General features: G+C 49.5%; 2 protein-coding genes across 2 annotated transcripts; both read right to left on the bottom strand.

Moving 5' to 3' along the window:
• Positions 1-1,913: 1,913 nt before the first annotated feature.
• LOC116510212 (transmembrane O-methyltransferase homolog) lies at positions 1,914-6,851 on the bottom strand. Its single transcript, XM_032219683.1, has 3 exons — positions 6,590-6,851; positions 3,128-3,324; positions 1,914-2,234 (listed from the first exon to the last, which is right to left on the bottom strand). The coding sequence occupies exons 1-3, from the start codon at positions 6,849-6,851 to the stop codon at positions 1,914-1,916; spliced, it is 780 nt and encodes a 259-aa protein (XP_032075574.1).
• Positions 6,852-11,094: 4,243 nt separating this feature from the next.
• LOC116510482 (secreted frizzled-related protein 2-like) lies at positions 11,095-19,623 on the bottom strand. Its single transcript, XM_032220067.1, has 4 exons — positions 19,564-19,623; positions 17,346-17,845; positions 13,251-13,331; positions 11,095-12,023 (listed from the first exon to the last, which is right to left on the bottom strand). The coding sequence occupies exons 2-4, from the start codon at positions 17,833-17,835 to the stop codon at positions 11,716-11,718; spliced, it is 879 nt and encodes a 292-aa protein (XP_032075958.1). The 5' UTR covers positions 17,836-17,845; positions 19,564-19,623; the 3' UTR covers positions 11,095-11,715.
• Positions 19,624-26,006: the final 6,383 nt, after the last annotated feature.

The following is a 26,006-nucleotide window of genomic DNA, read 5'->3' as shown; positions in this document are numbered from 1 at the left end:
GCCGGACATGCAGATAGCAGTCAGCTGAAGTGGCCTGCAGTACTGCACCCTAACCACTGCGCCACCTCGGCTCTTGCAGGTGGCTGGATGAGGCTGATCCAGGTGGTTTTGCGATAGTGGTGAATATCTGTAGCTCAGGTGCAGGATGGAGGTTCCTTCCCCGTGTTTGTGGGTTCGGTTTCCGAGCGTTTTGTTCCCGGGCTAGCATTCGCTGGCTGGGGAATTCTGGGAGTTGAAGTCCGGACATCTTCAAGTTGCCAAGGTTGAGAAACACTGAACTAGGGAAAGGCCCAGAGGGAGGGTGGGTGTAGGGCTACTGCAGGGGGGATACACAGCATAGAAGAATCAGTGGCTCTCGCCTTCATAAATAATTGAAATGTTTTGTTTTTATAAAGAATGTTTCTGGACAACACAATTCAAAAATGTAACACCACAAAGCTGTCGGCGCACATCACAATATCAAACAAGACCAAGCCAGCATTAAAGAGAAACATCCACACATATTCCACAATTTCTGAGAATGGGTAAAGCTGGCCCAGGGGGTCTCCAATCGTGGCTACTTGGAAGACGGGTGGGCTGGCTGGGGTACTCTGGGAGTTGAAGCCCAGCCGTCTTCCAAGTAGCCACGATCGGAGACCCCCCCGGCCCTTAGCCGACAAAGGGGTGGGTGTTCTCATGTGCCAGGTCTTGCCAGCAAACGATGTAGGAAAAACGTGGTTTTAGAAGCCCACCAACCACGACAGCGTCGCCAAACTCGGGAAGATCTCTCCTATGAGCAGGTCAAGAGAACGGCGGTATTGTCAATTCTTCACCAGCCACTCAAGCGTCGCATCTTGAGGACTGGGCAAGGAAGGCCCAACTCTTGAGATCTTTCTGGACCATCCATGGACGCAACGTGGAACTTCTTCACAGCAAGTCAGCAATTTGATTTAAACTTCAGTTGCAAATTGTGGTAGGTGTAAGAAGGCTCCAGAATGACACCAAAGCTTCCTTCCCTTCTCTTGTCATCAACATTACAAGCACAATTGAGCACTAAATGTCTGTTGCCAAGCAAGTCAGTTGTTAAGTGAGTTTTGCTCCATTCTACAACCTTCCTGGCCACCGTTGTTAAGGGAATCACTGCAGTTCTCAAGTTACATGGTTGTTAAACGAATCTGGCTTCTCCGTCAACTTTGCTTGGCAGAAGGTCGCAAAAGTGACCCCGGGACACCGCAGTCATAAGTCCATGCCAGTTGCCAAGCCTCTGACTTCCGCTCATATGAGCCTGGGGCTGTTGCAATGGTTATAAGGGTGAAAAACGGACACAAGGGACTTTTTTCAATCCTGTTGTAATTTAAGCAGTCATTAAACAAACTATTGTAAGCCAAGAACTACTTTTAACTGTAAAATGAAGTTTGTGAAGCATCAACGTTGATAGAAGCTTGAGGAGAAAGCAGATGGTCAACGCTTTGTTTTTAAGAATTTTTTTAAAAAGATGACAGGTAATCCTCGACTTACAATCAGAATAGAACTGGAAGGGACCTAAGAGGTCTTCTAGTCCAGCCCCCTGCTCAAGCAGGAGACCTTGTACCACTGTCCAGTCTCTTCTTTAAAAGCCTCCAGCTCCCACAACTTGCCACAGCACTGAAAAAAGAATGACATAACTCTTTTTCATGCACTTAAAATGGGGCAAAATTCACTTAAGAAATGTCCCGCTTAGCAACAGAAGTTTTAGGCTCAATTGTGGTCGTAAGGTGAGGACTACCTGTATGGGATCTTTTGGCCTGGAGAAGCTGCCCATCAGGATTTGGGACTGTATGCCCATGTGGCATTTTCGGGAGGCTTCAAACTCTGAAGATGTTTAGTCTGCTGGGCAACTCCACTGCCACCTTTTTCCCAAAGCGGGCACCCCTCTGTGCCCCTCCCTCTGCCCCTCACTCCAGCCCCACATAGGTCAGCTGGGCCATCCCGTCGGGAATGCCGCGGAAGTACTGGAGGCTGGTCCTGTGCACCCTCCACTTGTACTTCCCGCAGCCCTTGGCGTACTGGAGGAATTGGGGGGCCCCGGGGAAGATGACGTGGTCCGCCAGGATGGTGGCCCCCGGCTGGAGAAGGCCATGATCTTCCAGCAGCTGCAGATCCCGGAGGTAGCAGCTCTTCCAGTGGCTCATGACCACCAGGTGGACCTCCATCAGCAGGAAGGTCTCCTTGAGGAGGGGGATGACCTCCTCCGAGGGGCCCACGATGAGTTCCACCTGCACGGGGGGGAAAGAGGGGTGAGGTCGTCAGAACGGTTCCCGGGGGAGAAGTCCTGAGGGTCTGCAGCTTCTTCAAAGCCACGCTCTTGGAAAGGGGGAGGGAGGGGGCTTGAGAAAACCTGGCCATGGGAGGCATCTCCAGGGTGCCAGGATAAAGGGGGACAGCCAGGAGGCCAGCTTCCCTCTGCCAGGCGAAGCAGTTGGCTGGCTTTGGAGAAGTCTACTTCCCTGGCTGGCTGCGGAAGAAGAACATGAGCTGGGTGGGTTTCTTGTAGACATTTCAGGACCCAACTAGGTAACATCATCAGGACTAGAAGGGAGTAGGGTTTGCAGAGGAGGAGGAGGAGGAGGAGGAGGACTGTGGGGTCCCTGATGCTCTCTGAGCTGAGTTCTTTTCTTGCAGACCTTTCATGACCCAACTAGGGTACATCATCAGGACTAGAAGGGAGTAGGGTTTGCAGAGGAGGAGGAGGAGGAGGAGGAGGACGACGACGACGACTGTGGGGTCCCTGATGCTCTCTGAACTGAGTTCTTTTCTTGCAGACCTTTCATGACCCAACTAGGGTACATCATCAAGACTAGAAGGGAGTAGGGTTGGCACATGGCTGGCTGGGAAATTCTGGGAGTTGAAGTCCACAAGTCTTCAAGTCGCCAAGGCTGGAGACCCCTGAGCTGGCTTGTCCACTCACAGATATTTGTGCGTGGCATTTCTCTTCTCCTAATGCTGGTTTGGCCTGGCACGTGTGAGGACGCCTTCCCTTCGCTGGCCAGGGAAAGGAAGGACCTCCAACCTTGGCAATCTGAAGACTTGATTCTCGCTCCTACCCACTCACCAAAAAAACCTGCCCTGCCCAGGGAGACCGGTGGCGGGTGATCCCAGCCTTGCTCACCGTGTCGTCGTCGAAGCCCGCCAGCCGGATCACCTTCTCCGCCACGGATGCCCGGCACGCATCCATCTCCACCGTGTACAGCCGGGCGCCCACCGGTAGAGCCTGCGCCATGAGGACGGAGGCGTAGCCACAGTAGGTGCCCAGCTCCAACACCGTCAGGGGAGCCTGCTGGTAGATCAGGCGCTCCAGGATCTTTGCTAGGAACGTCAGAAAGGCCAAAGGGGAATGAATGGCAGAATTGGAAGGGCACCTCAAGAGGTCATCTAGTCCAACCCCCTGCTCAAGCAGGAAACCCTGCACCGTTCCAGACAAATGGTTGTCCAAACTCCTGTGATGGGGCACCCACAACTTCTGAAGGGAAGCTGTTCCATCCCTCCCTCCCTTCTGTCTATCATGTATCTTCTCTCTTGTAGACTCCTAGGCCTGGAAGGGACTTTAGATTTTAGATTTAGATTTTATTCAGTTTGTATGCCGCCCTATTCCCGAGAGACTCAGGGCGGCTGACAGTCAGAAAGGGAAGGGGGTACAAAATAAAAATAAAAAGACAAACAGTTTAAAAACACACAAGAGTCGTAACCTCGGCTGGGGCTGAAAGGTTTAACTTGGAGGTCCTCTAGTCCAACCCCCTGCTCAAGCAGGAGACCCTACCTACACCATTTAAAACAAGTGGTTATCCAGGCTCTTCTTAAAAACTTCCAGTGCTGGAGGCCAGATGTTCCACTGGTCATTTAAAAAAAAAAACATTTTTTATTCAGAATCCAACATTTGCAGTAGTGCTTAGGACAGTGTTTCTCAACCTTGGCAACTTGAAGATGTCTGGACTTCAACTACCAGAATTCCCCAGCCAGCGAATGCTGGCTGGGGAATTCTGGGAGTTGAAGTCCGGACATCTTCAAGTTGCCAAGGTTGAGAAACATTGGCTTAGGCTTAATACAGGCAGCCCTCAACTCACATCCCCATTGGAGATGTCCCCAAAATTGATGTTGCTTTGTTCAGTGACTTTTGCCCCGTTTTATGACTTTTCTCGCCACATTTGCTAAGCGAATCACTGCAGTTGTGAAGTTAGTAACACTGTTGTTAAGTGAGCCTGGCTCCACCATTCCTTTCCTTGTCAAAAGGAGTCACAGGACTCCGGGACACTGCACTCGTCATATATGTGAGTCAGTTGTCAAGCATCTGAATGTAAATCACGTGGCCAGGGGGATGCTGGAAAGTGGGGTAACTGTGAAAAACGACCATGACTCACTTTTTTTAGTGCCATTGTAACTTCAAATGGTCACTAAAAGAACCGTTGTAAGTCAAGGATTACCTGTATTTTAGACAGAAGAAGTCTCCTTCTTCTCGGTCTCGGGTGGGCTGCCAGTTCTCGGGATCAGTTGCAGTCAGGCAGAGGAACAGGGGGACACATGAAGGGGCAGCCTGGGGTGGGGTCTTTCCCTTCCCCCCATGCTTTGGGAGAACCTACACTATGGTGGTGGGAGGGGCACTATAGATGCTTCCAAATGTTGAGGTCATAGGAGCAGAGTTTGGGCAGAAGAATGAACCTCCTTGTTCACATTTGTCAGTGTTTCTCAACCTTGGCAACTTGAAGATGTCCGGGCTTCAACTCCGCGAATGCTGGCTGGGGAATTCTGGGAGTTGAAGTCCGGACATCTTCAAGTTGCCAAGGTTGAGAAACACTAGTCTAGGGAGATTTCTCCACCCTTCCCAGTCATGCTTGTCCCAAAAGGGCTTTTTTTTCCAAAATGCACCCAGACCTTTCTTGGTTTTTCTCCTTAAAAACGCTTCACTTCTCATCCAAGAACTTCTCCAGAACTGAAGAAGCCTCTCTGATGAGAAATGAAACTTTTCCAAGGAGAAAAAAATTGAATAAATGGAAAATAAAATATATAAAAAAATGGCAGGTTAAGTTCTCATGTCACGCTGGGCTTTTATGGACCAACCGTTCGTTGCACTGGAGGCCATAACAACCCAAAGCTATGATTTCCTTAGTCATCAAGTGCTGAAGGATCCGATCACGATTGGCAGGATTCCCACGTTAAGCCACAAATCATGGTTTGCGAGACAGAGTCAATGCCCCCACACAAAAGATAAAAGCAATCCCTGTTTTATGCAGGTGCTCTGTCTGTTGGGCTTTGTCTGAAGAAGAGATGCTTTTCAAATGGGAAGCAAAGACTAAACAATCATTCGGTGTGTAGGAAGGAAACCGTGATCGGCACTCTACCCAGGAACCCGCCAGGGATGCGTTTAACCAACAAGCTGGCTTTGGGATGTTGTGTGAAGGCAGTCAAGGTCTCAGGGCCAAGCCGAGTCCAGAGACGGGCATCAAAAATGGGGCAACATTGGAGGGACTGAAAATAGCAGGAGGGGTTGGGAGAACTTTAAAAGGCACAGCCTGGAAGACAGAAGAGGAAATGGGGGATAGGACTGAAACCTTACATATATTAGTGGCGTGAGAAGGGATCCAGAAAGCAGCACTTTCAATATTTCTAGTAAGGATCACGGGGTGGGGTGGGGGGCGAGAACCACCTCAAACTGAGAAGAGGGAAGTTCAAAAGCCATGATAGAAAGTCTTAGAGTTATAGATACAGAGAATTAGCCCAGCGGAAGTGGTGGGTCATTCATCAGGAACTGAGCTTAAACATGCTTGGGATATATAAACACAGGTCCATCCTCTGACATAAATTAAAAAGCTAAAATAAGATAAATAACTGAAAGAAATTCAAAAGGCTGACTTGACGGAGGGGTCTTTTCTGCTGTCGGTTTTCTAACTGAAGAAGAAAATGGAGTGAAACTTCCTTGCAATATTCTTTCTACTTAAATTACCAGATTTTTCCCCCCTTCCTTCCTTCCTTCCTTCCTTCCTTCCTTCCTTCCTTCCTTCCTTCCTTCCTTCCTTCCTCCCTCCCTCCCTCCCTCCCTCCCTCTCTCTCTCTCTCTCTCTCTCTCTCTCTCTCTCCCAAGGTGGCGCAGTGGTTAAATGCAGCACTGCAGGCTACTTCAGCTGACTGCAGTTCAGCAGTTCGGCTGTTCAAATCTCACCAGGCTCAGGGTTGGCTCAGCCTTCCATCCTTCCGAGGTGGGTGAAATGAGGACCCGGATTGTTGTTGGGGGCGATATGCTGACTCTGTAAAAACCGCTTAGAGAGGGCTGAAAGCCCTATGAAGTGGTATATAAATCTAACTGCTATTGCTATTGCTCTCTCTCTTTCTTTCTTTTCTTTCTTTTCTTCCTTCCTTCTTCCTTGTTCTTTCCTTTCTTTTGTTTCTCTCTTTCCTTCCTTTCTTGTTCCTTCCTTCCTTCCTTCCTTTAATCCAATCCATCTTTCCTTCCTTCTTTTTCCTTTCTTTCTTCATTTATCTCTCTCTCTCTCTCTCTCTCTCTCTCTCTCTCTCTCTCTCTCTCTCTCTCATATCTATCATCTCTCCATCTCTATCTAGCCAATGTAAAGGGAGTGCCCACCTTTCTGAGGTCCCAGGTTGCTGAGATACTCGCAGTGATAGCTCCACTGGTCGAAGGTCTCCAGGATGTGCAGGGGGTCTCCGGGGATGGCCTGGCTCAGGACGTAGCGGAAGGCCCTCTCCTCCCGGGAGACGCCCGTCAGGTAGTCCCGCAGCTTCCGCAGCAGCACCGCTCGGTAGAAGAGCAGGAAGTAGTGGCGATAGCGGATGAGCAAAGTGGCCAGAAAGGGCAGGAAGGCCAGAGCGATGGCCGGAGAGACCATGGGGGCACTCAGGAGGGCTGGGGGGTATGTGAGAAGGCCAATTGGACAAGGACGGATGGGCAGGGAGGGGTCCTGGAGCCCCTCCGCTCACTCCCCACTTTAACCGAAAGCCCGGTCACTTGTCAGGATGTTGTCCTCCTAGGAAGAAACGTTTCTGCTGAAAAGTGGTCAAGACAGACACGTCTAATTCCTTAATTACTTAAATTAAATTATTTATTTAACTATGAAGTCTGGTCTAGTGAAGAGAAGAGAAGTCACAAAGAAGAGGGGAGACTCAATCTGTTCTCCAAAGCACCAGAAGGCAGCGCAAGAAAAGAATGGATGGAAACTAACCAAGGAAGGAAACAGCCTGGAAGTAAGGAGGAATTTCCTGACAGGGAGGACAATTAATCGGTGGGAGGGCTTCCCTCCAGTGGAGACTGGACAGTCGTATACAGAATGATGGGAGAGACCTTGGAGGTCTTCTAGTCCAGCCTCCTCCTCAGCCTGGAGATCCTATACCCATTTCGGCCAAATGCCTGTCCTCCTGCCTCTCCTTGAATGCCTCCAGGGAAGGCAAGACCTTCCTCTGAATAATTGTCCTCCCTGGCAGGAAATTCCTTCTTAGTTTGTTTATTTATTTATTTATAAAGTTTATATGCCGCCCAATCCCGAAGGACTCCGGGCGGCTTGCAAAAAAAAGAAGAAAAAAGAGAAACAAAAGACAGTTTAAAAATCACAAAACCACATCCATTCCTTCTAATCGGGGCTGGACCTCAACAATGAGGTCAACAGCCCCAGGCCTGCCGGAACAGCCAGGTTTTAACAGCTTCCCTGAAGGCCATGAGAGTGGATATGGCTTCTCTCCTTGATGAGTTTCCACCCTTCTCCTGCCCTCGGGGGGCTTCGGAGGATAGTTTGACTTCCTCTTCTTTGTACTGATATCGATGCTATCATCTCCCCCTTGGTCCTCCTTGTCCTGATCTCACTCCCAGCCCCAGGGATGGGCCGTGTCTTTTGTCCTCGGTGCTCCAGGGCCCTCTGCCCCCCCCCCACCGCGGGGTCTGCAAAGCCTTGGATTTGCTCTCCGGACCTTAGAGGGGAGTCAGACAAGTGCTGGACATCAATTTCAAGCCAGCTGCTTCTTTCTCCAAGGATGTGGGGCGACCAGATCGGCTGGTCATGGTGGAAAATGTCAGCCTTTGCTTTGACTGCCATGAAACGGGGAGGGAGGGCATGGTATTTGGGAGGGGTTACTCATTGTGCTGGAGGAAGGATCTGGAGCTCAGCTGCCTGTCGGACTACGCCTGCGTAGGAGATTCCCGCCAGGACTAACGGCACCGACATTCCATCTTCGTGATGCCTTTTGAAGTTATCTCGCACCTGACACTTGGGAGAATTATGATTGGACTGTAACTGTAATGCCAAGGGTTGGGGAATGGGCTATTCTATATATCAACTGCTTTCGCGCCTAAATAATCAGACTTCGCTTCGCTATGCCTTTAATCATTTATAATTAGTAAAAGTACACTTGATTTCTACTCATGGAGTCTCGTGGTCTTCCTTTCCTAATTATCTAATGGAGAGGATCTGACAGAAAACCCTAAGCGGTGGAAACTGCCATGGGGCGGCCCCTCCGTTGCCTTACCTGTCCGAAGTTGCAGCCAGCGGAGGCCTTTGTGTGCTTGGAGAAGCCCTTCTGCCTCTCAAAGGACAATGGACGGCATGAATGATTGATGGCAGCCCTGAAGCTACTTCCTGGGTTACCTGCCTACCTGAGACAGGTGGCTAATAGGAAAGGAACAACAGAGAATGCGCCGGATCTCAGCCTTGAAGGGGAAGGCCTTTGGTGATGGATAAGCGCAACTCTGAATCTCAAGGTTGTCATCCTGTCCAGGTAGGCGGAGGACAGAATGGCCAGGTATGTCTTCGGTGCCACTCAGGGGTGTCCTCGTCCCCTCCCATCTTGGAGGTTCTGAGCCTTTTTTAAGATGGAGGCCCTTCAAAGGTGCTACCCCAGAGTAAGGGGAGGATTGTGACTGGAGGGCCCTCGGGAAAGATAGCTGTGGCTCCTCCTACTCCCCAACCCCCTACTACAAATGCCTAAGTCAGAACTGAATACAGAATATCAGAATTGGAAGGGACCCCAAAGGTCATCCAGTCCAACCCCCTGCCCAATCAGGAGACCCTAGATCATTTTAGACATACGGCTGTCCAATCTCTTCTTGAAAACCTCCAGCGATGGTTGGAGCATCCACAACTTCTGGTGGCAAGTAGTTCCACTGGTTAATTGTTCTCACTCTTAGGACGGTTCTCCTGAATTCCAGGTTGCTTCGGATGAGTTTCCGTCCGTTGTGTCTCCTCCTCCTGCCTTCAGGGGGTTTGGAGAAGAGGTGGACCCCTCCTCCTCTGTGACGGACCATCGAGCACTAGAAGACTGCTATCCTGTCTGTCCATCTGTCCCCCCCGTCCTTCCCTTCACACTGCCCAGTTCCTGCAACTATTCTTCGTGTGTTTGAGCCTCCAGTCCCCTCATCCTCTTTCTTGCTCTTCTCTGCACTCTTTCCAGAGTCTCCACTCCTTTTTTTATATTGTGGCAACCGGAATTGGATTCCATTCATGGTTTGCTTCCCCACCAATTAGAAACCAAACCAAGAGACTGGGTACATGGGCTTCCTTTAATAACAGCAAACTATTTAGCTAAGGCATAATAATAATAATAATAATAATAATAATAATAATAATAATAATAATAATAATAAAGGACAGAAATAGAGGTTGAACTTTCAGGAGCAGCTTCCGATGGCATTTTGGATACCAGAAAGAAAGTGGTATTGTCAGAATGATGGGCAGACAGACCTTCTGCTACATCGAATGATTCTACCTTAACCAACCTGGATCGATGAGAAGACAGATAGGCCCTGCTTGCATCAGGAGGCTCTCCATGCAGTCAGTGTATCAATGACATGGAGGTTTGAGCTGTCAAACGTCTGCTTAGGGTCTCTCACGCCCACCTTGGATGCCCCAAGAACTTAGAGCAGTGTTTCTCAACCTTGGCCACTTGAAGATGGGGAAGTGTCTAGGACAGTGTTTCTCAACCTTGTCCACTTGAAGATGTCCGGACTTCAACTCCCAGAATTCCCCAGCCAGCATTCGCTGGCTGGGGAATTCTGGGAGTTGAAGTCCGGACATCTTCAAGTGGCCAAGGTTGAGAAACACTGACTTATAGCAGTAGATATAGCAATAGCAGTAGACTTATATACCGCTTCATAGGCCTTTCAGGCCTCTCTAAGCGGTTTACAGAGAGTCAGCATATTGCCCCCAACAATCTGGGTCCTCATTTTACCCACCTCGGAAGGATGGAAGGCTGAGTCAACCCTGAGCTGGTGAGATTTGAACCGCTGACCTGCTGATCTAGCAGTAGCCTGCAGTGCTGCATTTAACCACTGCGCCACCTTATAGCATAGGTTGGCAGACAGACGAACACCAGAAGCAAATATCACTCAGGCCCTCTCCACCTTCTGGGGCGCCAGTGGCTGGAAACTCACGAGACGCCGAGAAGCCCCCCCCCCTCTTTAGCCAAGATCACTTTGGTCCAGCCAGTGGCACACAACCAGCCAATGTGGGGTACTTGGCATTTGAGGTGGGCGTCCACAACCATTTTGCTTAGCAGGGCAGTTGAGAGAGCTGGTATCCGCTTGGGTTCGAGCCGGTGCCAATGACTCAGTATGGTTCAGGAATTGTGTTTTGCCCGGCCACCAAATCCACCCATTTTTCTGGGTTTTACCATGTGTTGTAAATTCACCAGGTTGACGATTGCCCAAGGGATGAACCACCAGAAACCTGCCAGGTTATTTTTGTGCCAATGTGGGCCGACGGCTAACCTGGAACTATTTAGCAGGGCTGGAATGGCTGTGGCCTTCCGGGGGCTGTTGGGAGGAGAGAGGGGCCACAGGTCGCTTACAGATGGGCACAGCTTCTATTGTGGGCACTAGATTGATAATCCGAAATTGTTCCCTGATCAATGCAATTCAGGCTGCAAATTTTAATATCGCTGCTTTAGAAAAAACAGAATTTGCTCCTTGTCAGTTTCCTGCACTTGTGATTGTCTAGCAAAAAGTGACCCTCCCTCTGTCTTGCTTCCTCGTCCTGTCGTTTTACAGATAGTCCTCGACTTATGACCACAACTGAGCCCAATATTTCTGTTGTTAAGCGAGACACCGATTAAGCAAGTTTTGCCCCATTTTACGACCTTCCTTCCCATAGTTGTTAAGTGAATCACTGATAAGTTAGTCACCCGGCTGTTAAGTGAATCTGGATTCCCCATTGAGAGGGATCGAGTGATCTTGGGACCCTGCAGCCGTCGTAAGTATGAACCAATTGCCCATCCTCTGCACCAAAGGTCGTAGCCAGGGGTTGGGTTCCGGATTCTTTTACTGCCAGATTGCTCAGGGACACACTGTCGGTGCTTTGCACGCGTAGTAGTGAAGAAATGGCTCCTGCACATGCGCAGAAGCAGAAACCGAAATGCGCCGAGAACCGCTTGGGCGTTGTGGGCGGCTGAGTTGCTCCTTACTCAGCCGAAAAGCGGTAGGATCCCCCCTCTGGTCATAGGACAGGTTTTCAATTCTGTTGTGATTTTGAGCGGTCACTATATGAACTCCTGTAAGTCAAGGACTACCTTTATTACCCCCCCCCCTCCCCTTCTCTGTAGCGCCACAGCAGAAACGCTCCGTTCCTCGTAGTTTGCCAGCTGCTCCCATGGTGCCAGTTTGGCTGCGATCTGGGAAAACCGGTTGCCTGCAAGGTTTGGGGCAGGCCCGACTTCCACCCTGAGGGTCCACAGCGGGCAGAGGATGATGGGCATCGAGGAGCCCCCCCCCCGCTAACACTGCAGCTTCCGCACCGCCCTGGAGAACCTCTTCAGCTCCTTCTCCCCGTGCTTCCACCTCCGGACCCAGGAGAGGACCAGGCGGTTGCTGAGACGGTGCCCCATGGCCAGGACTACCGTGCCCGGCCCCCCAGCCAGCTCTTCGCAGGAGCAGGCCTCGCCCTCCGGCAGCCACAGGACCGGCTTCTTCCGCTCCTCTTCGGACCAGCTGGCCTGCTTGTAAAGGGTCCGGCCGCGGAGCTCCGGGACGACTTTCAGGTCACCCCCGACGCCGGAGAAGGATTTGATGGTCATCTTCAGAGCTGTAAGAAGGAGAAGGAAGAGGCCAAGTGAAGGTCAAGCCTTCAGGATACAGAATAACAGAGGGACCTTGGAGGTCTTCCAGTCCAACCCCTCGCCCAAGCCGGAGACCCTCTACCACTCCAGACAAATGGCCCTCCAGTCTCTTCTTCAAAACTTCCAGGGATGGAGCTCCCAGCACTTCTGGAGGCCAGCTGTTCTATCATCTGTCTTTATATCATCTTTATATCAGATCAATCTATCTATCGATCTGTCTGTCTATCTGTCTATATATCTGTCTGTATATATATATATCTGTCTATATATCTGTCTGTCTATCTGTCATCTCTCTCTCTCATATTTCTATCATCTATCTATTTACCTATCTATCTCCATCCATCCATCCATCCATCATATCCGTTTATCCATCCATTCATCCATCTACCTACCCATCTATCTCCTTTCATCCATCCATCCATCCATCTACCTCTCTACCTATATATATCATCATACCCATTCATCCATCCACCCACCCGTCCATCCACCCACCCGTTCATCCATCCATCCATCCATCCATCCATCCATCCATCCATCCATCCATCCATCCATCTACCTCTCTACCTATATATCATATCATCATAACCGTTCATCCATCCACCCACCCGTCCATCCACCCACCCGTTCATCCATCCATCCATCCATCCATCCATCCATCCATCCATCCATCCATCCATCCATCCATCTATCATCTATCTATCTTCTCTTTCTGTCTCATAGAATCATAGAGCTGGAAGAGACTTGGAGGATCTTCTAGAATCTCCTCCATCCCCATACATTTACGGAAAAAAGGTTGATCTAGTCTCTTATTGAAAATGTCCAATGATGGAGCACCCACAACTTCTGGTGGCTGATTAAATATTCTTCATTGTCAGGAAGTTTCTCCTCAATTCCCGTCTGCTTCTCTCCTTGATTAGTTTCCATCCGTTGCTTCGTGTCCTGCCTTCTGGTGCCTTGGAGAATAAGTTGACCCCTTCCTCTCCTTTGGGGCAGCTCCTCAAATACTGGAAGGCTGCCATCATAACACCCGCTAGTCCTTCTTTTCATTAGACAAGACCTGCCTAGCTCCTGAAACCATCTTCATCACAGAATACCGGAAGGGACCTTGGAGGTCTTCTAGTCCAGCCCCCTGCTCAAGCAGGAGACTCCAGACCATTTCTGGCAAATGGCTGTCCAGCCTTCTTCAGACTCACCGAAATCCTGGTTGCAGACTTTCTCCAAGAAATCCTTCTCACTTGGCCCAGAATCAAGGCAGGCTGGGCACACGGCGGCATCTGGAAGGGGGCACAAAGAGTGGGGGGAGGGGCGCAGGGTGAAAAGCAGTTGTGATCGTAATTCAAAGGCTACCTGTAAATGAAGGTTATTGTTTAAATGTATTTTTTATTCGTTTCAATGACTGTATGTTGCTGAGAGTTGCTTCCAGGCCAGATGGGAAACATATGATAGATAGATAGATAGATAGATAGATAGATAGATAGATAGATAGATAGATAGATAGATAGATAGATAGATGATAGGTAGGTAGGTAGGTAGGTAGGTAGATGATAGATAGATAGATAGATAGATAGATAGATAGATAGATAGATAGATGATAGGTAGGTAGGTAGGTAGGTAGATGATAGATAGATAGATAGATAGATAGATAGATAGATAGATAGATAGATGATAGGTAGGTAGGTAGGTAGGTAGGTAGATGATAGATAGATAGATAGATAGATAGATAGATAGATAGATAGATAGATAGATGATAGATAGATAGATAGATAGATAGATAGATAGATAGATAAATAGATAGATGATAGATAGTAGGATAGGTAGGTAGATAGATAGATAGATGATAGGTAGGTAGATAGATAGGATCGATAGATCGATAGATGATAGATAGATAGATAGATAGATAGATGATAGATAGATGATAAATAGATAGATAGATAGATAGATAGATAGATAGATAGATAGATGATAGATAGATAGATAGATAGATATACAGACAGATGAATGGATATGATGATATGATGGATGGATGGATGAATAGAGTTACTGAAGATCTATGCAGTGGGTCTGTTCCCCCTCCCTGCCCGCTGGATCAGGGAGAGATCTGGGAGGTTCGTAGTCTCTGTGGGGCAGAGGGGGGGGGAGGGAGACCCCTACCACTGAAGGTCGACTCCAACCATTGTGTGAAATCAGCCCTCAGTGGTGGTTGCAACTGTTTGGATTGTGCTAGTCACTGTGTGTGACTCAGGGGTCTGTGAGCACAATCGAGCTTTGATGGGCTTCTTCGTCCGTGTGCTGCTGTGCGTGCGGGACCCCCACCCACCCTTGGGATGACTCACGGGATGTTGCAAGGGAAACCCCACCCCCACCCCCCCACTCGGTTTTGCTCCTAGGAGAATGGGAGGAGGCTCAGGAATGGTTGGGATGAAAAGGGGGAGGCGGGGCTCAGCCTCCCCTCCCCCCTGAGCAGAGAGGGGCTGCTCCCACCTGGGGGGTGGGGAGAGAATCACACTTTGGGGTCCTTGGTGCTCTCTGAGCTGGTTGAGGATTTTTTTGTGTGCAAATGATTCTTTACCAAAGAAGAAGTTTCCTACTTGGGTCATTAGAAGGCTGCAGGGAAACCACCCAGTGCCGAGAGCACCAAGGACCCCACCACCACCACACAGGCCTCCTCCTCCCCCTCCTCCCCCTTGCACACACCCCTTCCTTCTAGCACTGATGATGTTCCCTAGTTGGGTCATTAAATGTCCGCAAGGAAACCACCCAGCTCAGAAAACACCAAAAGATCCCACAGTCTTCCTCCTCCTCCTCTTCCTCCTCCTCCTCCTCTTCCTCCTCCTCCTCCTCCTCCTCCTCCTCTCTTGCAAACCTTACTCCCTGCACCTTCTAGCACTGATGATGTTCCCTAGTTGGGTCATTAAATGTCCGCAAGGAAACCACCCAGCTCAGAGAGCATCAAGGACTTCACAGTTCTTCCACCCTGAGCTACAAATATTTTCTTCTGTCTGTAAGCATCACCGCCCCCCCCCCCAACAACTCAGTTCTACCCTCTGAAAAACTCTGCGGTTGCCACGAAGGGAGCCTTTTCTCCTCTTGGAAGGGTGGCCATTGGGGAGGAGAGGAGGAGATCAACAGGAAAAGACCCCTCGCAAATGGCTGGGGAGGGAAGGGTGGGAGCTGTAGGGCCGTTTCTACTAAGTGCCACCTCTTTAAATTGGAGGGAAGAGGGTTTGAGAGGTGTATGTGTGTGTGTGTGTGTGTGTGTGTATGAAAGAGAGAGAGGGGGGGGGAAAGAAAGAGAGAGAAAGAAAAGGGGAGAAAGAGAGGGGGGAGGGAGGGAAAGGAGGGGGGAAAGAGGGAGGGAGAGAAAGCATTTTGCAGGTGGGAGGGGTAATGATGTAAGTGAGAGCTTTCTCAACTGATTGGCATCCTCCTTTGTGTTGCTTTGTGTAAATATTTGGCAATATTTGCCTTTTTAGATTGGATCTCACCTTCTGCCTTAATCCCTTTGTACAGAGGCTCAACAGCTCTCCAGCAAACAATTCCTCCCCCCTCCCCTCCCCCCCCCCCAGGCCAAAGTGTCCTTGTTAAGATAATCAGAAGAATGAGCAGGAGACAAACCCCAATCCCCTTCCACAGGAATCCCCTTCCTAGTTGGGTCAGGAAATGTCAGCCAGAAAACCACTAAGCTCAGAGATAATCAGGGACTCCCATCACCAGGAGGAACCTGGTGGGCTCCAAGCCGACTTTCTGGACCCTTCAGTGGCTGAGAATGAGGAGGGGTCCGTAACTCTCCACCAGGGAGACCCACGGGGTGTGTATGTATGTATATATGCATATATGAGGGTATATGTGTATGTGTATGTGTGTGTATACACACACACACACACACAAACATATATATGTGTGCGTGTATGTATATATATGTATGTATGTATATGTATTTAGTGTCACAACCCCTGGTATGCCCAAATATGGGAGGAAGCTTACTGCTTCCTTTCTCTGTCTATCGGCTCATCACAAGAGACCATCACGACAGAAAGCCCAATATTTTTACTGTTGCCTTTGTTACACATTTGTGTTGTATTTGTGCTGATAAATAAATAAAGGGAGACTAGTATAGATCTATTTCAAGCTATTTAGCTCTCATCAGCTAGCCATACCCTTACTGGGAATTGAACCTGTGCTCTATTGCATCTTAGTCTTAACCATTAAGCCACAGGTCCTCCTCCTTATCAGCTGAAGCCAGGGTAATAGGTATATAGCAATAGCAATAGCAGTAGACTTATATACCGCTTCATAGGGCTTTCAGCCCTCTCTAAGCGGTTTACAGAGTCAGCATATCGCCCCCAACAACAATCCGGGTCCTCATTTTACCCACCTCGGAAGGACGGAAGGCTGAGTCGACCCTGAGCTGGTGAGATTTGAACCGCTGAACTGCTGATCTAGCAGTCAGCCTGCAGTGCTGCATTTAACCACTGCACCACCTTGGCTCTTTAGTGGCACAACCCCTGGTATGCCCCAATTATGGGAGGAAGCTAACTGCTTCCATTATCTGTCAGATAATAGTATAGATCTATTTCAAGCTATTTAGCTCTCATCAGCTAGCCATACCCTTACTGGGACACACACACATCTACATACAGAGAGAGAGTAGAGTAGAACAGAAAATAGAATACGGAAAACGGAATGAAATAGAACAGAACTCAGAGCTGGAAGGGACCTTGGAGGTCTTCTAGTCCAACCCCCTGCTTAGCTAGGAAACCCTATAGCATTTCACACACACACACACACAAACACACACTGTGTGTGTGTGTGTGTGTATTACAACAGTTCATTTAGTGACTATTCAAAGTCCCAAGGGCACTGCAAAATGTGACTTAAGGCCATTTTTCACACTTACGACCATTGCAACCTCCACTTGGTCACAAGATCCAAATTCAGAACTCACCTCCCCGAGTCACGTGATCCCCTTTTGCAACCTTCTGGCCAGACTCACTTAACCACCCTGTTACCAATTGAACATCTGCAGTGACTCACTTAACGACTGTGGCAGGAAAGCCCGCAACATGGGACAAAACTCCTTTAATAAATGTCTCGCTTAGCAACCTGAAATTCTGGTCTCAATTCCCGTCGAACGCTGAGGACTCCCTGTACTTGAGGGGGTGCGTTTATGTGCCGAAGTGACTCCCCCCCCCACAAAAAAATGACCAGCTTGCTCCAAGCAGTGCCTGGGCCCGGGTGGGTGGGTGGGGGTCTCCCTGCCGCCCCCCCCCTTTCCCCCAGCCGCTCACCTTCTCGCGGGGGCTGCTCCTGGTCTTCGGGGCCCACCGGGGGGATGCAGAGCTCGTTGCCCCCAGGGAAGCGGCTGCAGTTGAGCATTTCGGGCCAAGGGAAGCCGAAGGCGGCCATGACGGGCAGGCAGCTGTCCCGGACGGCCTCGCAGAGGGAGCGGCAGGGGAAGATGGGCTCCTCCACCTGGCTGATGCAGACGGGGGCGAAGAGCGAGCAGAGGAACTTCTTGGTCTCCCGGTGGCACTGCTTGGTCAAGAGGGGCACCCAGGAGGCCGCCTGCTGCAGGGCCTCCTTCATGGTGTCGTGGCCCAGCAGGTTGGGCAGCCGCATCTCGCTGTAGCCCACCCCGTGGCACAGGCTCATGCTGCTGGGCACCGGCTTGCAGGCGCTGCGGCGCGAGCTCAGCTGCACCGGGTGATGTGGGTAGGAGGCGCTGCAGCAGCCGCAGAGGGCCAGCAGGAGGAGCAGGAGGGGAGCCCGGGCGGCCATCACCTGGAACCTGGGAGGAAGAGAGAGAGAGAGGTGGTAGCTTGGGGGTCCCAGTGGGGGCCCCCCTCTTCGCCAAAGGCCCCAAAGGCGGCACAAGGAGGAGTGGAGGAAAATTCATCAAGGAGAGAAGCAACTTAGAACTAAGGAGAAACGAGGTGGCGCAGTGGTTAAAGTGCTGTACTGCAGCCACTTCAGCTGACTGTTATCTGCAGTTCGGCGGTTCAAATCTCACTGGCTCAGGGTTGACTCAGCCTTCCATCCTTCCGAGGTGGGTAAAATGAGGACCCGGATTGTTGTTGGGGGCAATATGCTGACTCTGTAAACCGCTTAGAGAGGGCTGAAAGCCCTATGAAGCGGTATATAAGTCTAACTGCTATTGCTATTGCTATTGCTATCTATCTATCTATCTATCTATCTATCTATCTATCTATCTATCTATCTATCTATTGTTGGGGGCAATATATGCTGACTCTGTAAACCGCTTAGAGAGGGCTGAAAGCCCTATGAAGCGGTATATAAGTCTAACTGCTATTGCTATTGCTATTGCTATTGCTATTGCTATCTATCTATCTATCTATCTATCTATCTATCTATCTATCTATTGTTGGGGGCAATATATGCTGACTCTGTAAACCGCTTAGAGAGGGCTGAAAGCCCTATGAAGCGGTATATAAGTCTAACTCCTATTGCTATTGCTAACTAAGGAGAAACTTCCTAACAGTGAGGACAATTAATCAGTGGAATTAATCAGTGGCTTGCCACCAGAAGTGGTGAATGCTCCACCCCTGGAGGCTTTTAAGAAGAGACTGGACAACCATTTGTCTGGAATGGGATAGGGTCTCCTCTTGAGCAGGGGGCTGGACTAGAAGACCTCCAAGGTCCCACCCGACTCTGTTATTCTTCCATGGAAGAGGAAAGGAACCAGCCCCCTGTCCCCCATGAATGTTAAGGCTGATTCTTCCCTCCTTGGCCAGCTGGAGGGACCTCTCTCTCCCCTCCCCCCTCCCCAAGAGCAGAGCTTTCACCCTCCAAGCTCAGCTGCCCCCCCCCCCCACCCAAACTGAGCCTGCACTAGTTCACACTAGGCTGCAGGTCCCTGGTAGAAGGAGCCACCTGAAGGAAGGAATCACCGGAGGCTTTTAAGAGGAGACTGGACAGCCATTTCAGAGACTCACAGAGCTGGAAGGGGCCTTGGAGGTCTTCTAGTCCAACCCCCTGCTCAGGCAGGAGACCCTAGGTTTCCTGGCACAGATTCTCCTGCTTGGCTGGACTAGATGGCCTCCAAGGTCCCTTCCCACTCTGGTACTCTGTAATCTGTGCTGCCCAAAGCCCCCCTGGCCACTTTGCCCCGCTTAGCGGTCCTCCATCCTGCGGCTCCTCTGCCGGGTAGCCCACGGACCGAAGTGGGGGTATCCCAGCTTTCTTCCCGGGGATTTGTGGGGCCGGGAGAGCAGGGGCGATGCTGCTCCAACGGGATGCCCCCTGGCCCTGGGGGACGCCGGGTCTCTGCTTGCATGGAGCGCGCAGCTCCGCTCCGCTAAGCGCGTGGAGCGTAGGGACCTGCAGGGAGGGGAAGCCTGAGGCCGGGTGGGGGAGAGGCGTCCCCGGGAGCGCCCCCTCCGCCGCTTGGAGCTTTGCCCCCTCCGCCCGCCTTGGTCTCCCCCTGCCCGGGAAGAGCAAGTCCTTCCCAGCCTCCCCACGGCTCCCACCCGCAGCCCACCCGCGCACCTGCCCGCCTGAGAAGCTCCTTCGCGTGGAAGCCGCGCGGGCTGCGATCCGACTGCGGGAGACGACTCTGCAGGGAGGCGCTCCTGGCCGGGAGAAGTCCCAGCCCCGCCCGCCCCCTGCCCGCCTCCCCTCCCCTTGGACGGCGGCCAGAGCACGCAGAGCCGCGGGCGAGCGCAGCTATCGCGCCCAGGCATCAGGCGCCCCTCAGCCGGAGATAAGCCGGCTTTCCGCAGGAGGGGTCGCCTTTGCACACACACCCCCACTCCTGGAGACTTCTGCCCGGTTGTTGGGGGGGGGACTTGGCCCCAGGGGACCCAGATTCCGCCAAGCGCAGCCAGAATCTCGGACTCTCTGAAGGCCGCTTAGTTGGGGCGCGGGGGGGGGGTTCTGGAGTTGGGGGCATCCCCGGTGGCATCGCGGGGGTGGGCAGCTAGAGGGGCGCAGGCGTTTCAAAGGCTCTGCCTGCGGAAACCTCTGCTTTAGGGTAACGGCCACATCTGGAGAGAGGCGCATTAGGTGAAAGCCGTAAAGTCTCCTTTGCCAGCGGTGGGGGGGGGGGCGAAGGTCCCCACCAAAGTTACCTCCCCCATAACCAACCACAGCGGCCCCCTCCAGGCTCGGTGCAAGGAGCAGACCCCGGGGAGGCGAGTCTCGGGGCGCTGGCACCCCTGCCTTCCCGGGGATGCTGCTTCGATTCCCGCGATGCGACGCCTGCAGCTGAAAAGGTTTTCCGTGGCTTGGCACGTCCAAAACGGTCACCCACCGGGAAGCGGCGCAGAGTCTGGGATTCCCCCGCGAGACCCCCGGCGTGGTGGGCGCCTAAGCCTCGCGAGCGGCGCTGCTGCCGGACAACTTCTCTTGAGCCGGACTTCAAAAGAGTTGAAGGCGGTGGGGGGAGGGATGGATGAAAGTACACAATGGCCTTACCCAACCCTCCCTCCCCTCCCCCGCCCCTCCCTCTCGGCCTCCTCCAACAGCGACCCCCACCCACCCACCCACCCTCTGCGCTCCGGATCAGCCCCGCTGCTGCTCTTGACCATCTGCGCTCCGGAAAACCCGGTTTAGTGGCCTGGCGGGGGGTCCCCTGCACTCCGTGGCTTTCTGGCCCCCCTCCCCCCCCCCCGCCCAGGGGGCTCCCTGGAAGTGGATTCCTTTTTTGGCAAAAGTCCCAGGATCAAAGGGAGGAGCCCCTTTGTAGTCCTTGGAGAGAGTCCTGTTTTATGTCGCCCACCCCCCAATTTCTGCACCTTGAAGGGATTCAGGCTAAATTTCAGCTTTTCCCAAAGCCAACGGAGTTCCCTTCGGGGCTTTTTCTGCAAGGAAGGTTATTCTTTATTTGTCCTGTGGGAAATTCATATCACATTTGGATTTAAAAAAAAAACACACACACACACACACACACACACGATAGAAAATATGAAATCTAAAACATTATAAACGTGTATCTAGATTACAGATATAATTGTTCAGCTCTATTTGTCACAGCCAGAAAATCAGAAAAATCTCCATTATCAGCTTTATTTTGGGACTTGGTCACTCTATGTTGGATAGCTTGTATTTTGTTCCCCGCAGTCACAATTTGGTGATGGTGTTTTGCTCATTTATAATTGAATTGAATTGAATTTATTGCATTTATATGCTGCCCTTTTCCCCCCGAAGGGGACTCAGGGCAGCTCACAATCCAAGTCAGGGAAGGGGATACAGATAAGGGGTTAAAAAAGACGAACATAACAATACACAATTTAAAAGCACACAACAACCATGCCATTCGAGGGGGGGGGGGGCAAAAGCTCTTTAGCCCCAGGCCTGTCCGAACAGCCAGGTATTAAGGGCTTTGCGGAAGGCCTGGAGGGTGGTGAGGGTTCGAATCTTCACGTTCCAGAGGGTCGGAGCAGCCACAGAGAAGGCCCTCCTCCAGGTAGTCGCCAGCCGGCATTGGCCGGCGGATGGAATTCGGAGGAGGCCTAATCTGTGGGATCTAATCGGTCTATTGGAGGTAATAGCAGATGCTCTGTGCATCTGCTGCGAATTTGGTTCCTTGTTGTCCATATTGCACAGGGCTGGTCAAATCCAGGTGGTTTTCCCAAGATGCAAGGCAAACTTTGACATTGTGGGGGCTAATTCTCTATCCAAGGCTGCTCCCACATATTGTATAAGTACCAAAATCATCTTCTACAAGTAATTTAGCAGTAAAAATACAGCTTTGGAACTCATCAAATTTGGTACTCAATGCATTGTGACACAGAAATTTTGTCCTGGTACTCACTGTTTGTTTAGTACACAACTCACCCGTTAGAACTGGGGTGACATGATAGCAGTCTTCCAATATCTGGGGGGGGGGGGCTGCCCCAAAGAAGAGGGGGCCAACCTTCAATGCCCCAGAAAGCAGGACAAGAAGCAATGGGTGGAAACTAATGAAGGAGAGAAGCAACTTAGAACTGAGGAGAAATTTCCTGACAGTGAGAACCATTAGAAGGGCTTACCACCAGAAGTTGTGGTTGCTCCATCACTGGAGGTTTTTACAGAAGAAGCAAGTCGAGGGAATCCAATTCTGGTCTTCACCATGTGAAAAAAAGATGTGGAGACTCTGGAAAGAGCGCAGAGAAGAGGCACAAAGAGGATTAGGGGACTGGAGGCTGAAACATACAAAGAATGGTTGCAGGAACTGGAATGTAATGTAATGTAGTCAAAAGAAGGACTAGAGGTGACAGCTGTCTTTCAATATTTGACGGGCTGACAGACAGAAGATCCCCTGAAGGCAGGACAAGAAGCAACAGGTGGGGAAAAAACGGGAAATGAAAAATGTTTTACTCATGTTTTAACTGAAGGAGTTAAATGAAAACACAATCATGCTGTGAAATAGATTAACAACAATACAATGAAAAACTGATACGTCTATGAATTGAATACTTTAGAATTTTTTGCTTTAAAAAAGATAAGGATAACAACAATTTTATGTATACTTGATAGAGGATTGGTGATATAATGTATAACCTTAAGAACATATTACTTGTTGTTGATAAAAATTTTTAATAAGGAAATAATTAAAAATTGGTATATATATGTAGCGACTATTTAGAATACTTTGTTGAAAAATGAAGGAATAAGATTTCTGTTTGAATGTATGAGATACAAGGATAACAATGAACATAAGCATACCTGATAGTTGATTGGTGGAACTATGCATAATTGAAAATAGTGATATCTAAATATAAATGGTTGGTAAAAAAAAAATTCTTTCACATGGGGATTATATAAAGGTATACTGTTATCAAATAGACAATCAAGAATGTAAGGGAACTGTTGTGATTTAGCAGAAGTTTGCTGTGAGTTGAGTCGGGATGCAGGATTAACAATGCAGCTGGGGCTCGTTATTGTGGTCTTCTGGAGATAAAAGGACGGATGGTGAAACGCCCTGGTTGCAGAAGTCAACGTTCGGCGTTCGTTCGTGGTTCGTGGTTCATCGGTCGTGGTTTGTTTGTGAGAGGCACTTGGATAAGTGATTTGCTTTCTGTAACCCTGATTCAAAGAGACACTTGGAGAAGTGATTTGCTTTCTTTCTGAACACCTGGTTTTGCCGTAAGAGATCTTCGTTTTTGCATTCTGTTATCTTCTTGTCAGAGACTTTATTTATGTTTATTTTTGGACTCGCAGCCAGCGTGAGCCAGGACTGATAAAGTTATTTCCTTTCAAGCCTGTCTGCCTGTCGTCCTTGAACAAGCGAAGGAGGGGGGTCAGAACAGGGAACTATGATTTATTGGAAAAAAATAATACTAATCGCAATTGAACGTATACTGTACAATGAAAGTGAGGTATTTAGTTATACTAGATGAAAAATCTGTGATGGTAAATGTTAATCGAGAATATGGATGTTAAAACACCTGTAACCAAACGACATGCTGTATGTGATGATGCTTTTTTTCTTTTTGTTTTTTTTAATTGTTGTATGTGTTGTCTGTGTAATAAAAATAAAAATTAAAAAAAGAAGAAGCGACAGGTGGAAACTAATGAAGGGGGAGAAGCAGCCTAGAAATAAAGAGAGATTTCCTGACGGTGAGGACAATTCACCAGTGGAACAGCTTCTCTCCATCACTGGAGGTTTTAAAGAAGAGACTGGACAGGCATTTGTCTGAAATTGTGTAGGGCTTCCTGCCCGAGCAGGGGGTTGGACTAGAAGACCTCCGAGGTCCCTTATTCCGAGATGTTCAGTGCCCTGAGCGATGGATGATGGGCACCCAAGGTCTGCTTAGGAAACCTGCCCAGACTCCCAGGGACGAAGGAAAGGCGCGGAGGGCTGCTGGATCCAATTTCCCTGCCTAGCCCAGAGAGAAGGAAATTGGAGCAAGGCCAGGCGGCGGCCAGACAGGCTGATCAGATCCATGTCTCCGATGGCGCCTCACCCACCATTCTGCCCGGCTGCAGCTGTGATGGTTGAGTGAATTTCCCCAGGAAGCCCTTGGAGGCTGCCGCTCCTTTGCAAATGGTGAAGGACGTCTCCCCAAGGCTGGGACCACCAAGGCTGGGCCAAATGTGCCCCCTGTCTCATTTTACTCTAGCCTTTTATCCAAAGCACCGCAAGGGGAGGGCTTGGGGGGGACCCACAACTTCTTAGATTAGCTGTTCAAAGGCTGTCCGAAAAATATTTGGGTTAGTCTCCTATGCGTCCTTTTTGTTAAACCTCCTTTCAAATTCTCAGGGGTTTTTAACTTTTATTCAACTAAGTAGTTCTTAAAAAAAAAAAGTTTTTTATTTTATGTTTCCATCACCTCTCTTACATCATTAATCTTACAGTGTTAGGGTCAGTCACCATATTTAACAGTTACATCATTTTAAATCTATTTTTATCTTGTCTTTACATTTACATTTCGATCACCTTTTAATTCAACTCCTCCCCTATAATTCTACGTTTCCCCCTCAAATTATTAAGTTTTCTATTTTTTTTTTTTGCCTATATTCATTTTCTATCCAATGATAAAAGCATTGCCATATCTTATAATACTCTGGTTCTTCCTTCCCTTTAATTGCCAATGTTAATCTATTCATTTCTGCATAGTGTAATATTCCCTCACAGGGAGAGGTAATTAATTTTTTTTTTTAAATTAAGTAGTTCTAAACATATACTGGATTTCATTTTAGCTCCACTTCACCACGCTCCCAAAATATTTGGATTGGTGAAAACTCTGGATTTTCAAATTTAAGATAGTCTGCTTGTCCACAAACCTGATATAAGCAGAAGGCGTGTTTGAATGCAGCAATCCAGGCACAAAAAAATGGGTGCTCCATGGCTGGAGGTTTTAAAGAAGAGATTGGACAGCCATTTGTCTGAAGTGGTGTAGGGTTTCCTGCCTGAGCAGGAGGCTGGACTAGAAGACCTCCAAGGTCCCTTTCAACTCTGCTATTCTGCTAAATCTTAGGAGAGGAGAGAATCTCTCTCTTGCAGCAACATTGCAGGCAATTTGTGGCTCAGAAAGGTGGCTCAAGAGGCGGAAGGATTAGCTGTCAGGTGTGGCTCTCTCCCCCCCCCCCCTTGGCCTATTTCTCCTGCCTGTATAGGTAGTCCTCATCTTATGACCATTTGTTTAGTGACTGAAAATTACAATGTCACTAAAAAGTGACATGAGTGTTTTTCACGCTTATGAAAGAAGTAATCACACAACCTCCCCCCGCCCCTTCCGCCAAGAATGAAATATTTTGGGGAATGTTAAAAGAGGCAGAATATTATACTAAAGGGAGAAACATGTTGTTAAAGGCAGAAAGCAGCCCCCAACAGCCTCCAGCAGATGCTCCAGAAGTCTTTAGAGATTAAGAAAGGTTGGGCCAATCTATTCGCATACAAAACACCTTCAGCTCCAAATTGTATTTGGTTTATTTTTGGTTTATTTGTATGCCAATGATGGGATTAAGAATTTACATTCCCCCTCCCCCAAATTCTAAGAACAGGACATGACTTTTAGGACAATAGGATTCACCCACCACCATCAGAATAGCAAAAGAACGGCCCAAAGGCCGGGGGTGAAATCCAGCAGGTTCTGGAGGACCCGTAAATGCCACATCTGGCTGGCCCCAGAGTGGGGAGGGAATGGGGACTTTGCAGTATCCTTCCCCTGCCACGCCCACCAAGCCACGCCCATATAGAACCAGTGGTAAAAAAAAATTGAATTTCACCACTGCAAAAGGCTCACAACATTGTTAATTCTCAGGGTTTTTTAACTTGGAGGTAAAGGTAATCAATCAATCAATCACTTGGAACTGAACCCAGAAGGCCATCTCTTCCAACAGGAGGAAGCCAAATTTGCTTAACGACCATGACTGACTTAACAACTGCAATGATTCACTTAACAACCATGGCTGGCCTCTTTCCCTGTCAGATTCCTTGTCTGGAAGTATCCCAGCACACAGGGCTACGGTGGAGCAGACAAGCATGGCTGCACTGCAGCACCCCA

This window comes from Thamnophis elegans, chromosome 6, assembly GCF_009769535.1.
Source record: "Thamnophis elegans isolate rThaEle1 chromosome 6, rThaEle1.pri, whole genome shotgun sequence".
NCBI lineage: Eukaryota > Metazoa > Chordata > Lepidosauria > Squamata > Colubridae > Thamnophis > Thamnophis elegans.
This window is presented reverse-complemented; position numbering and strand designations above follow the sequence as displayed.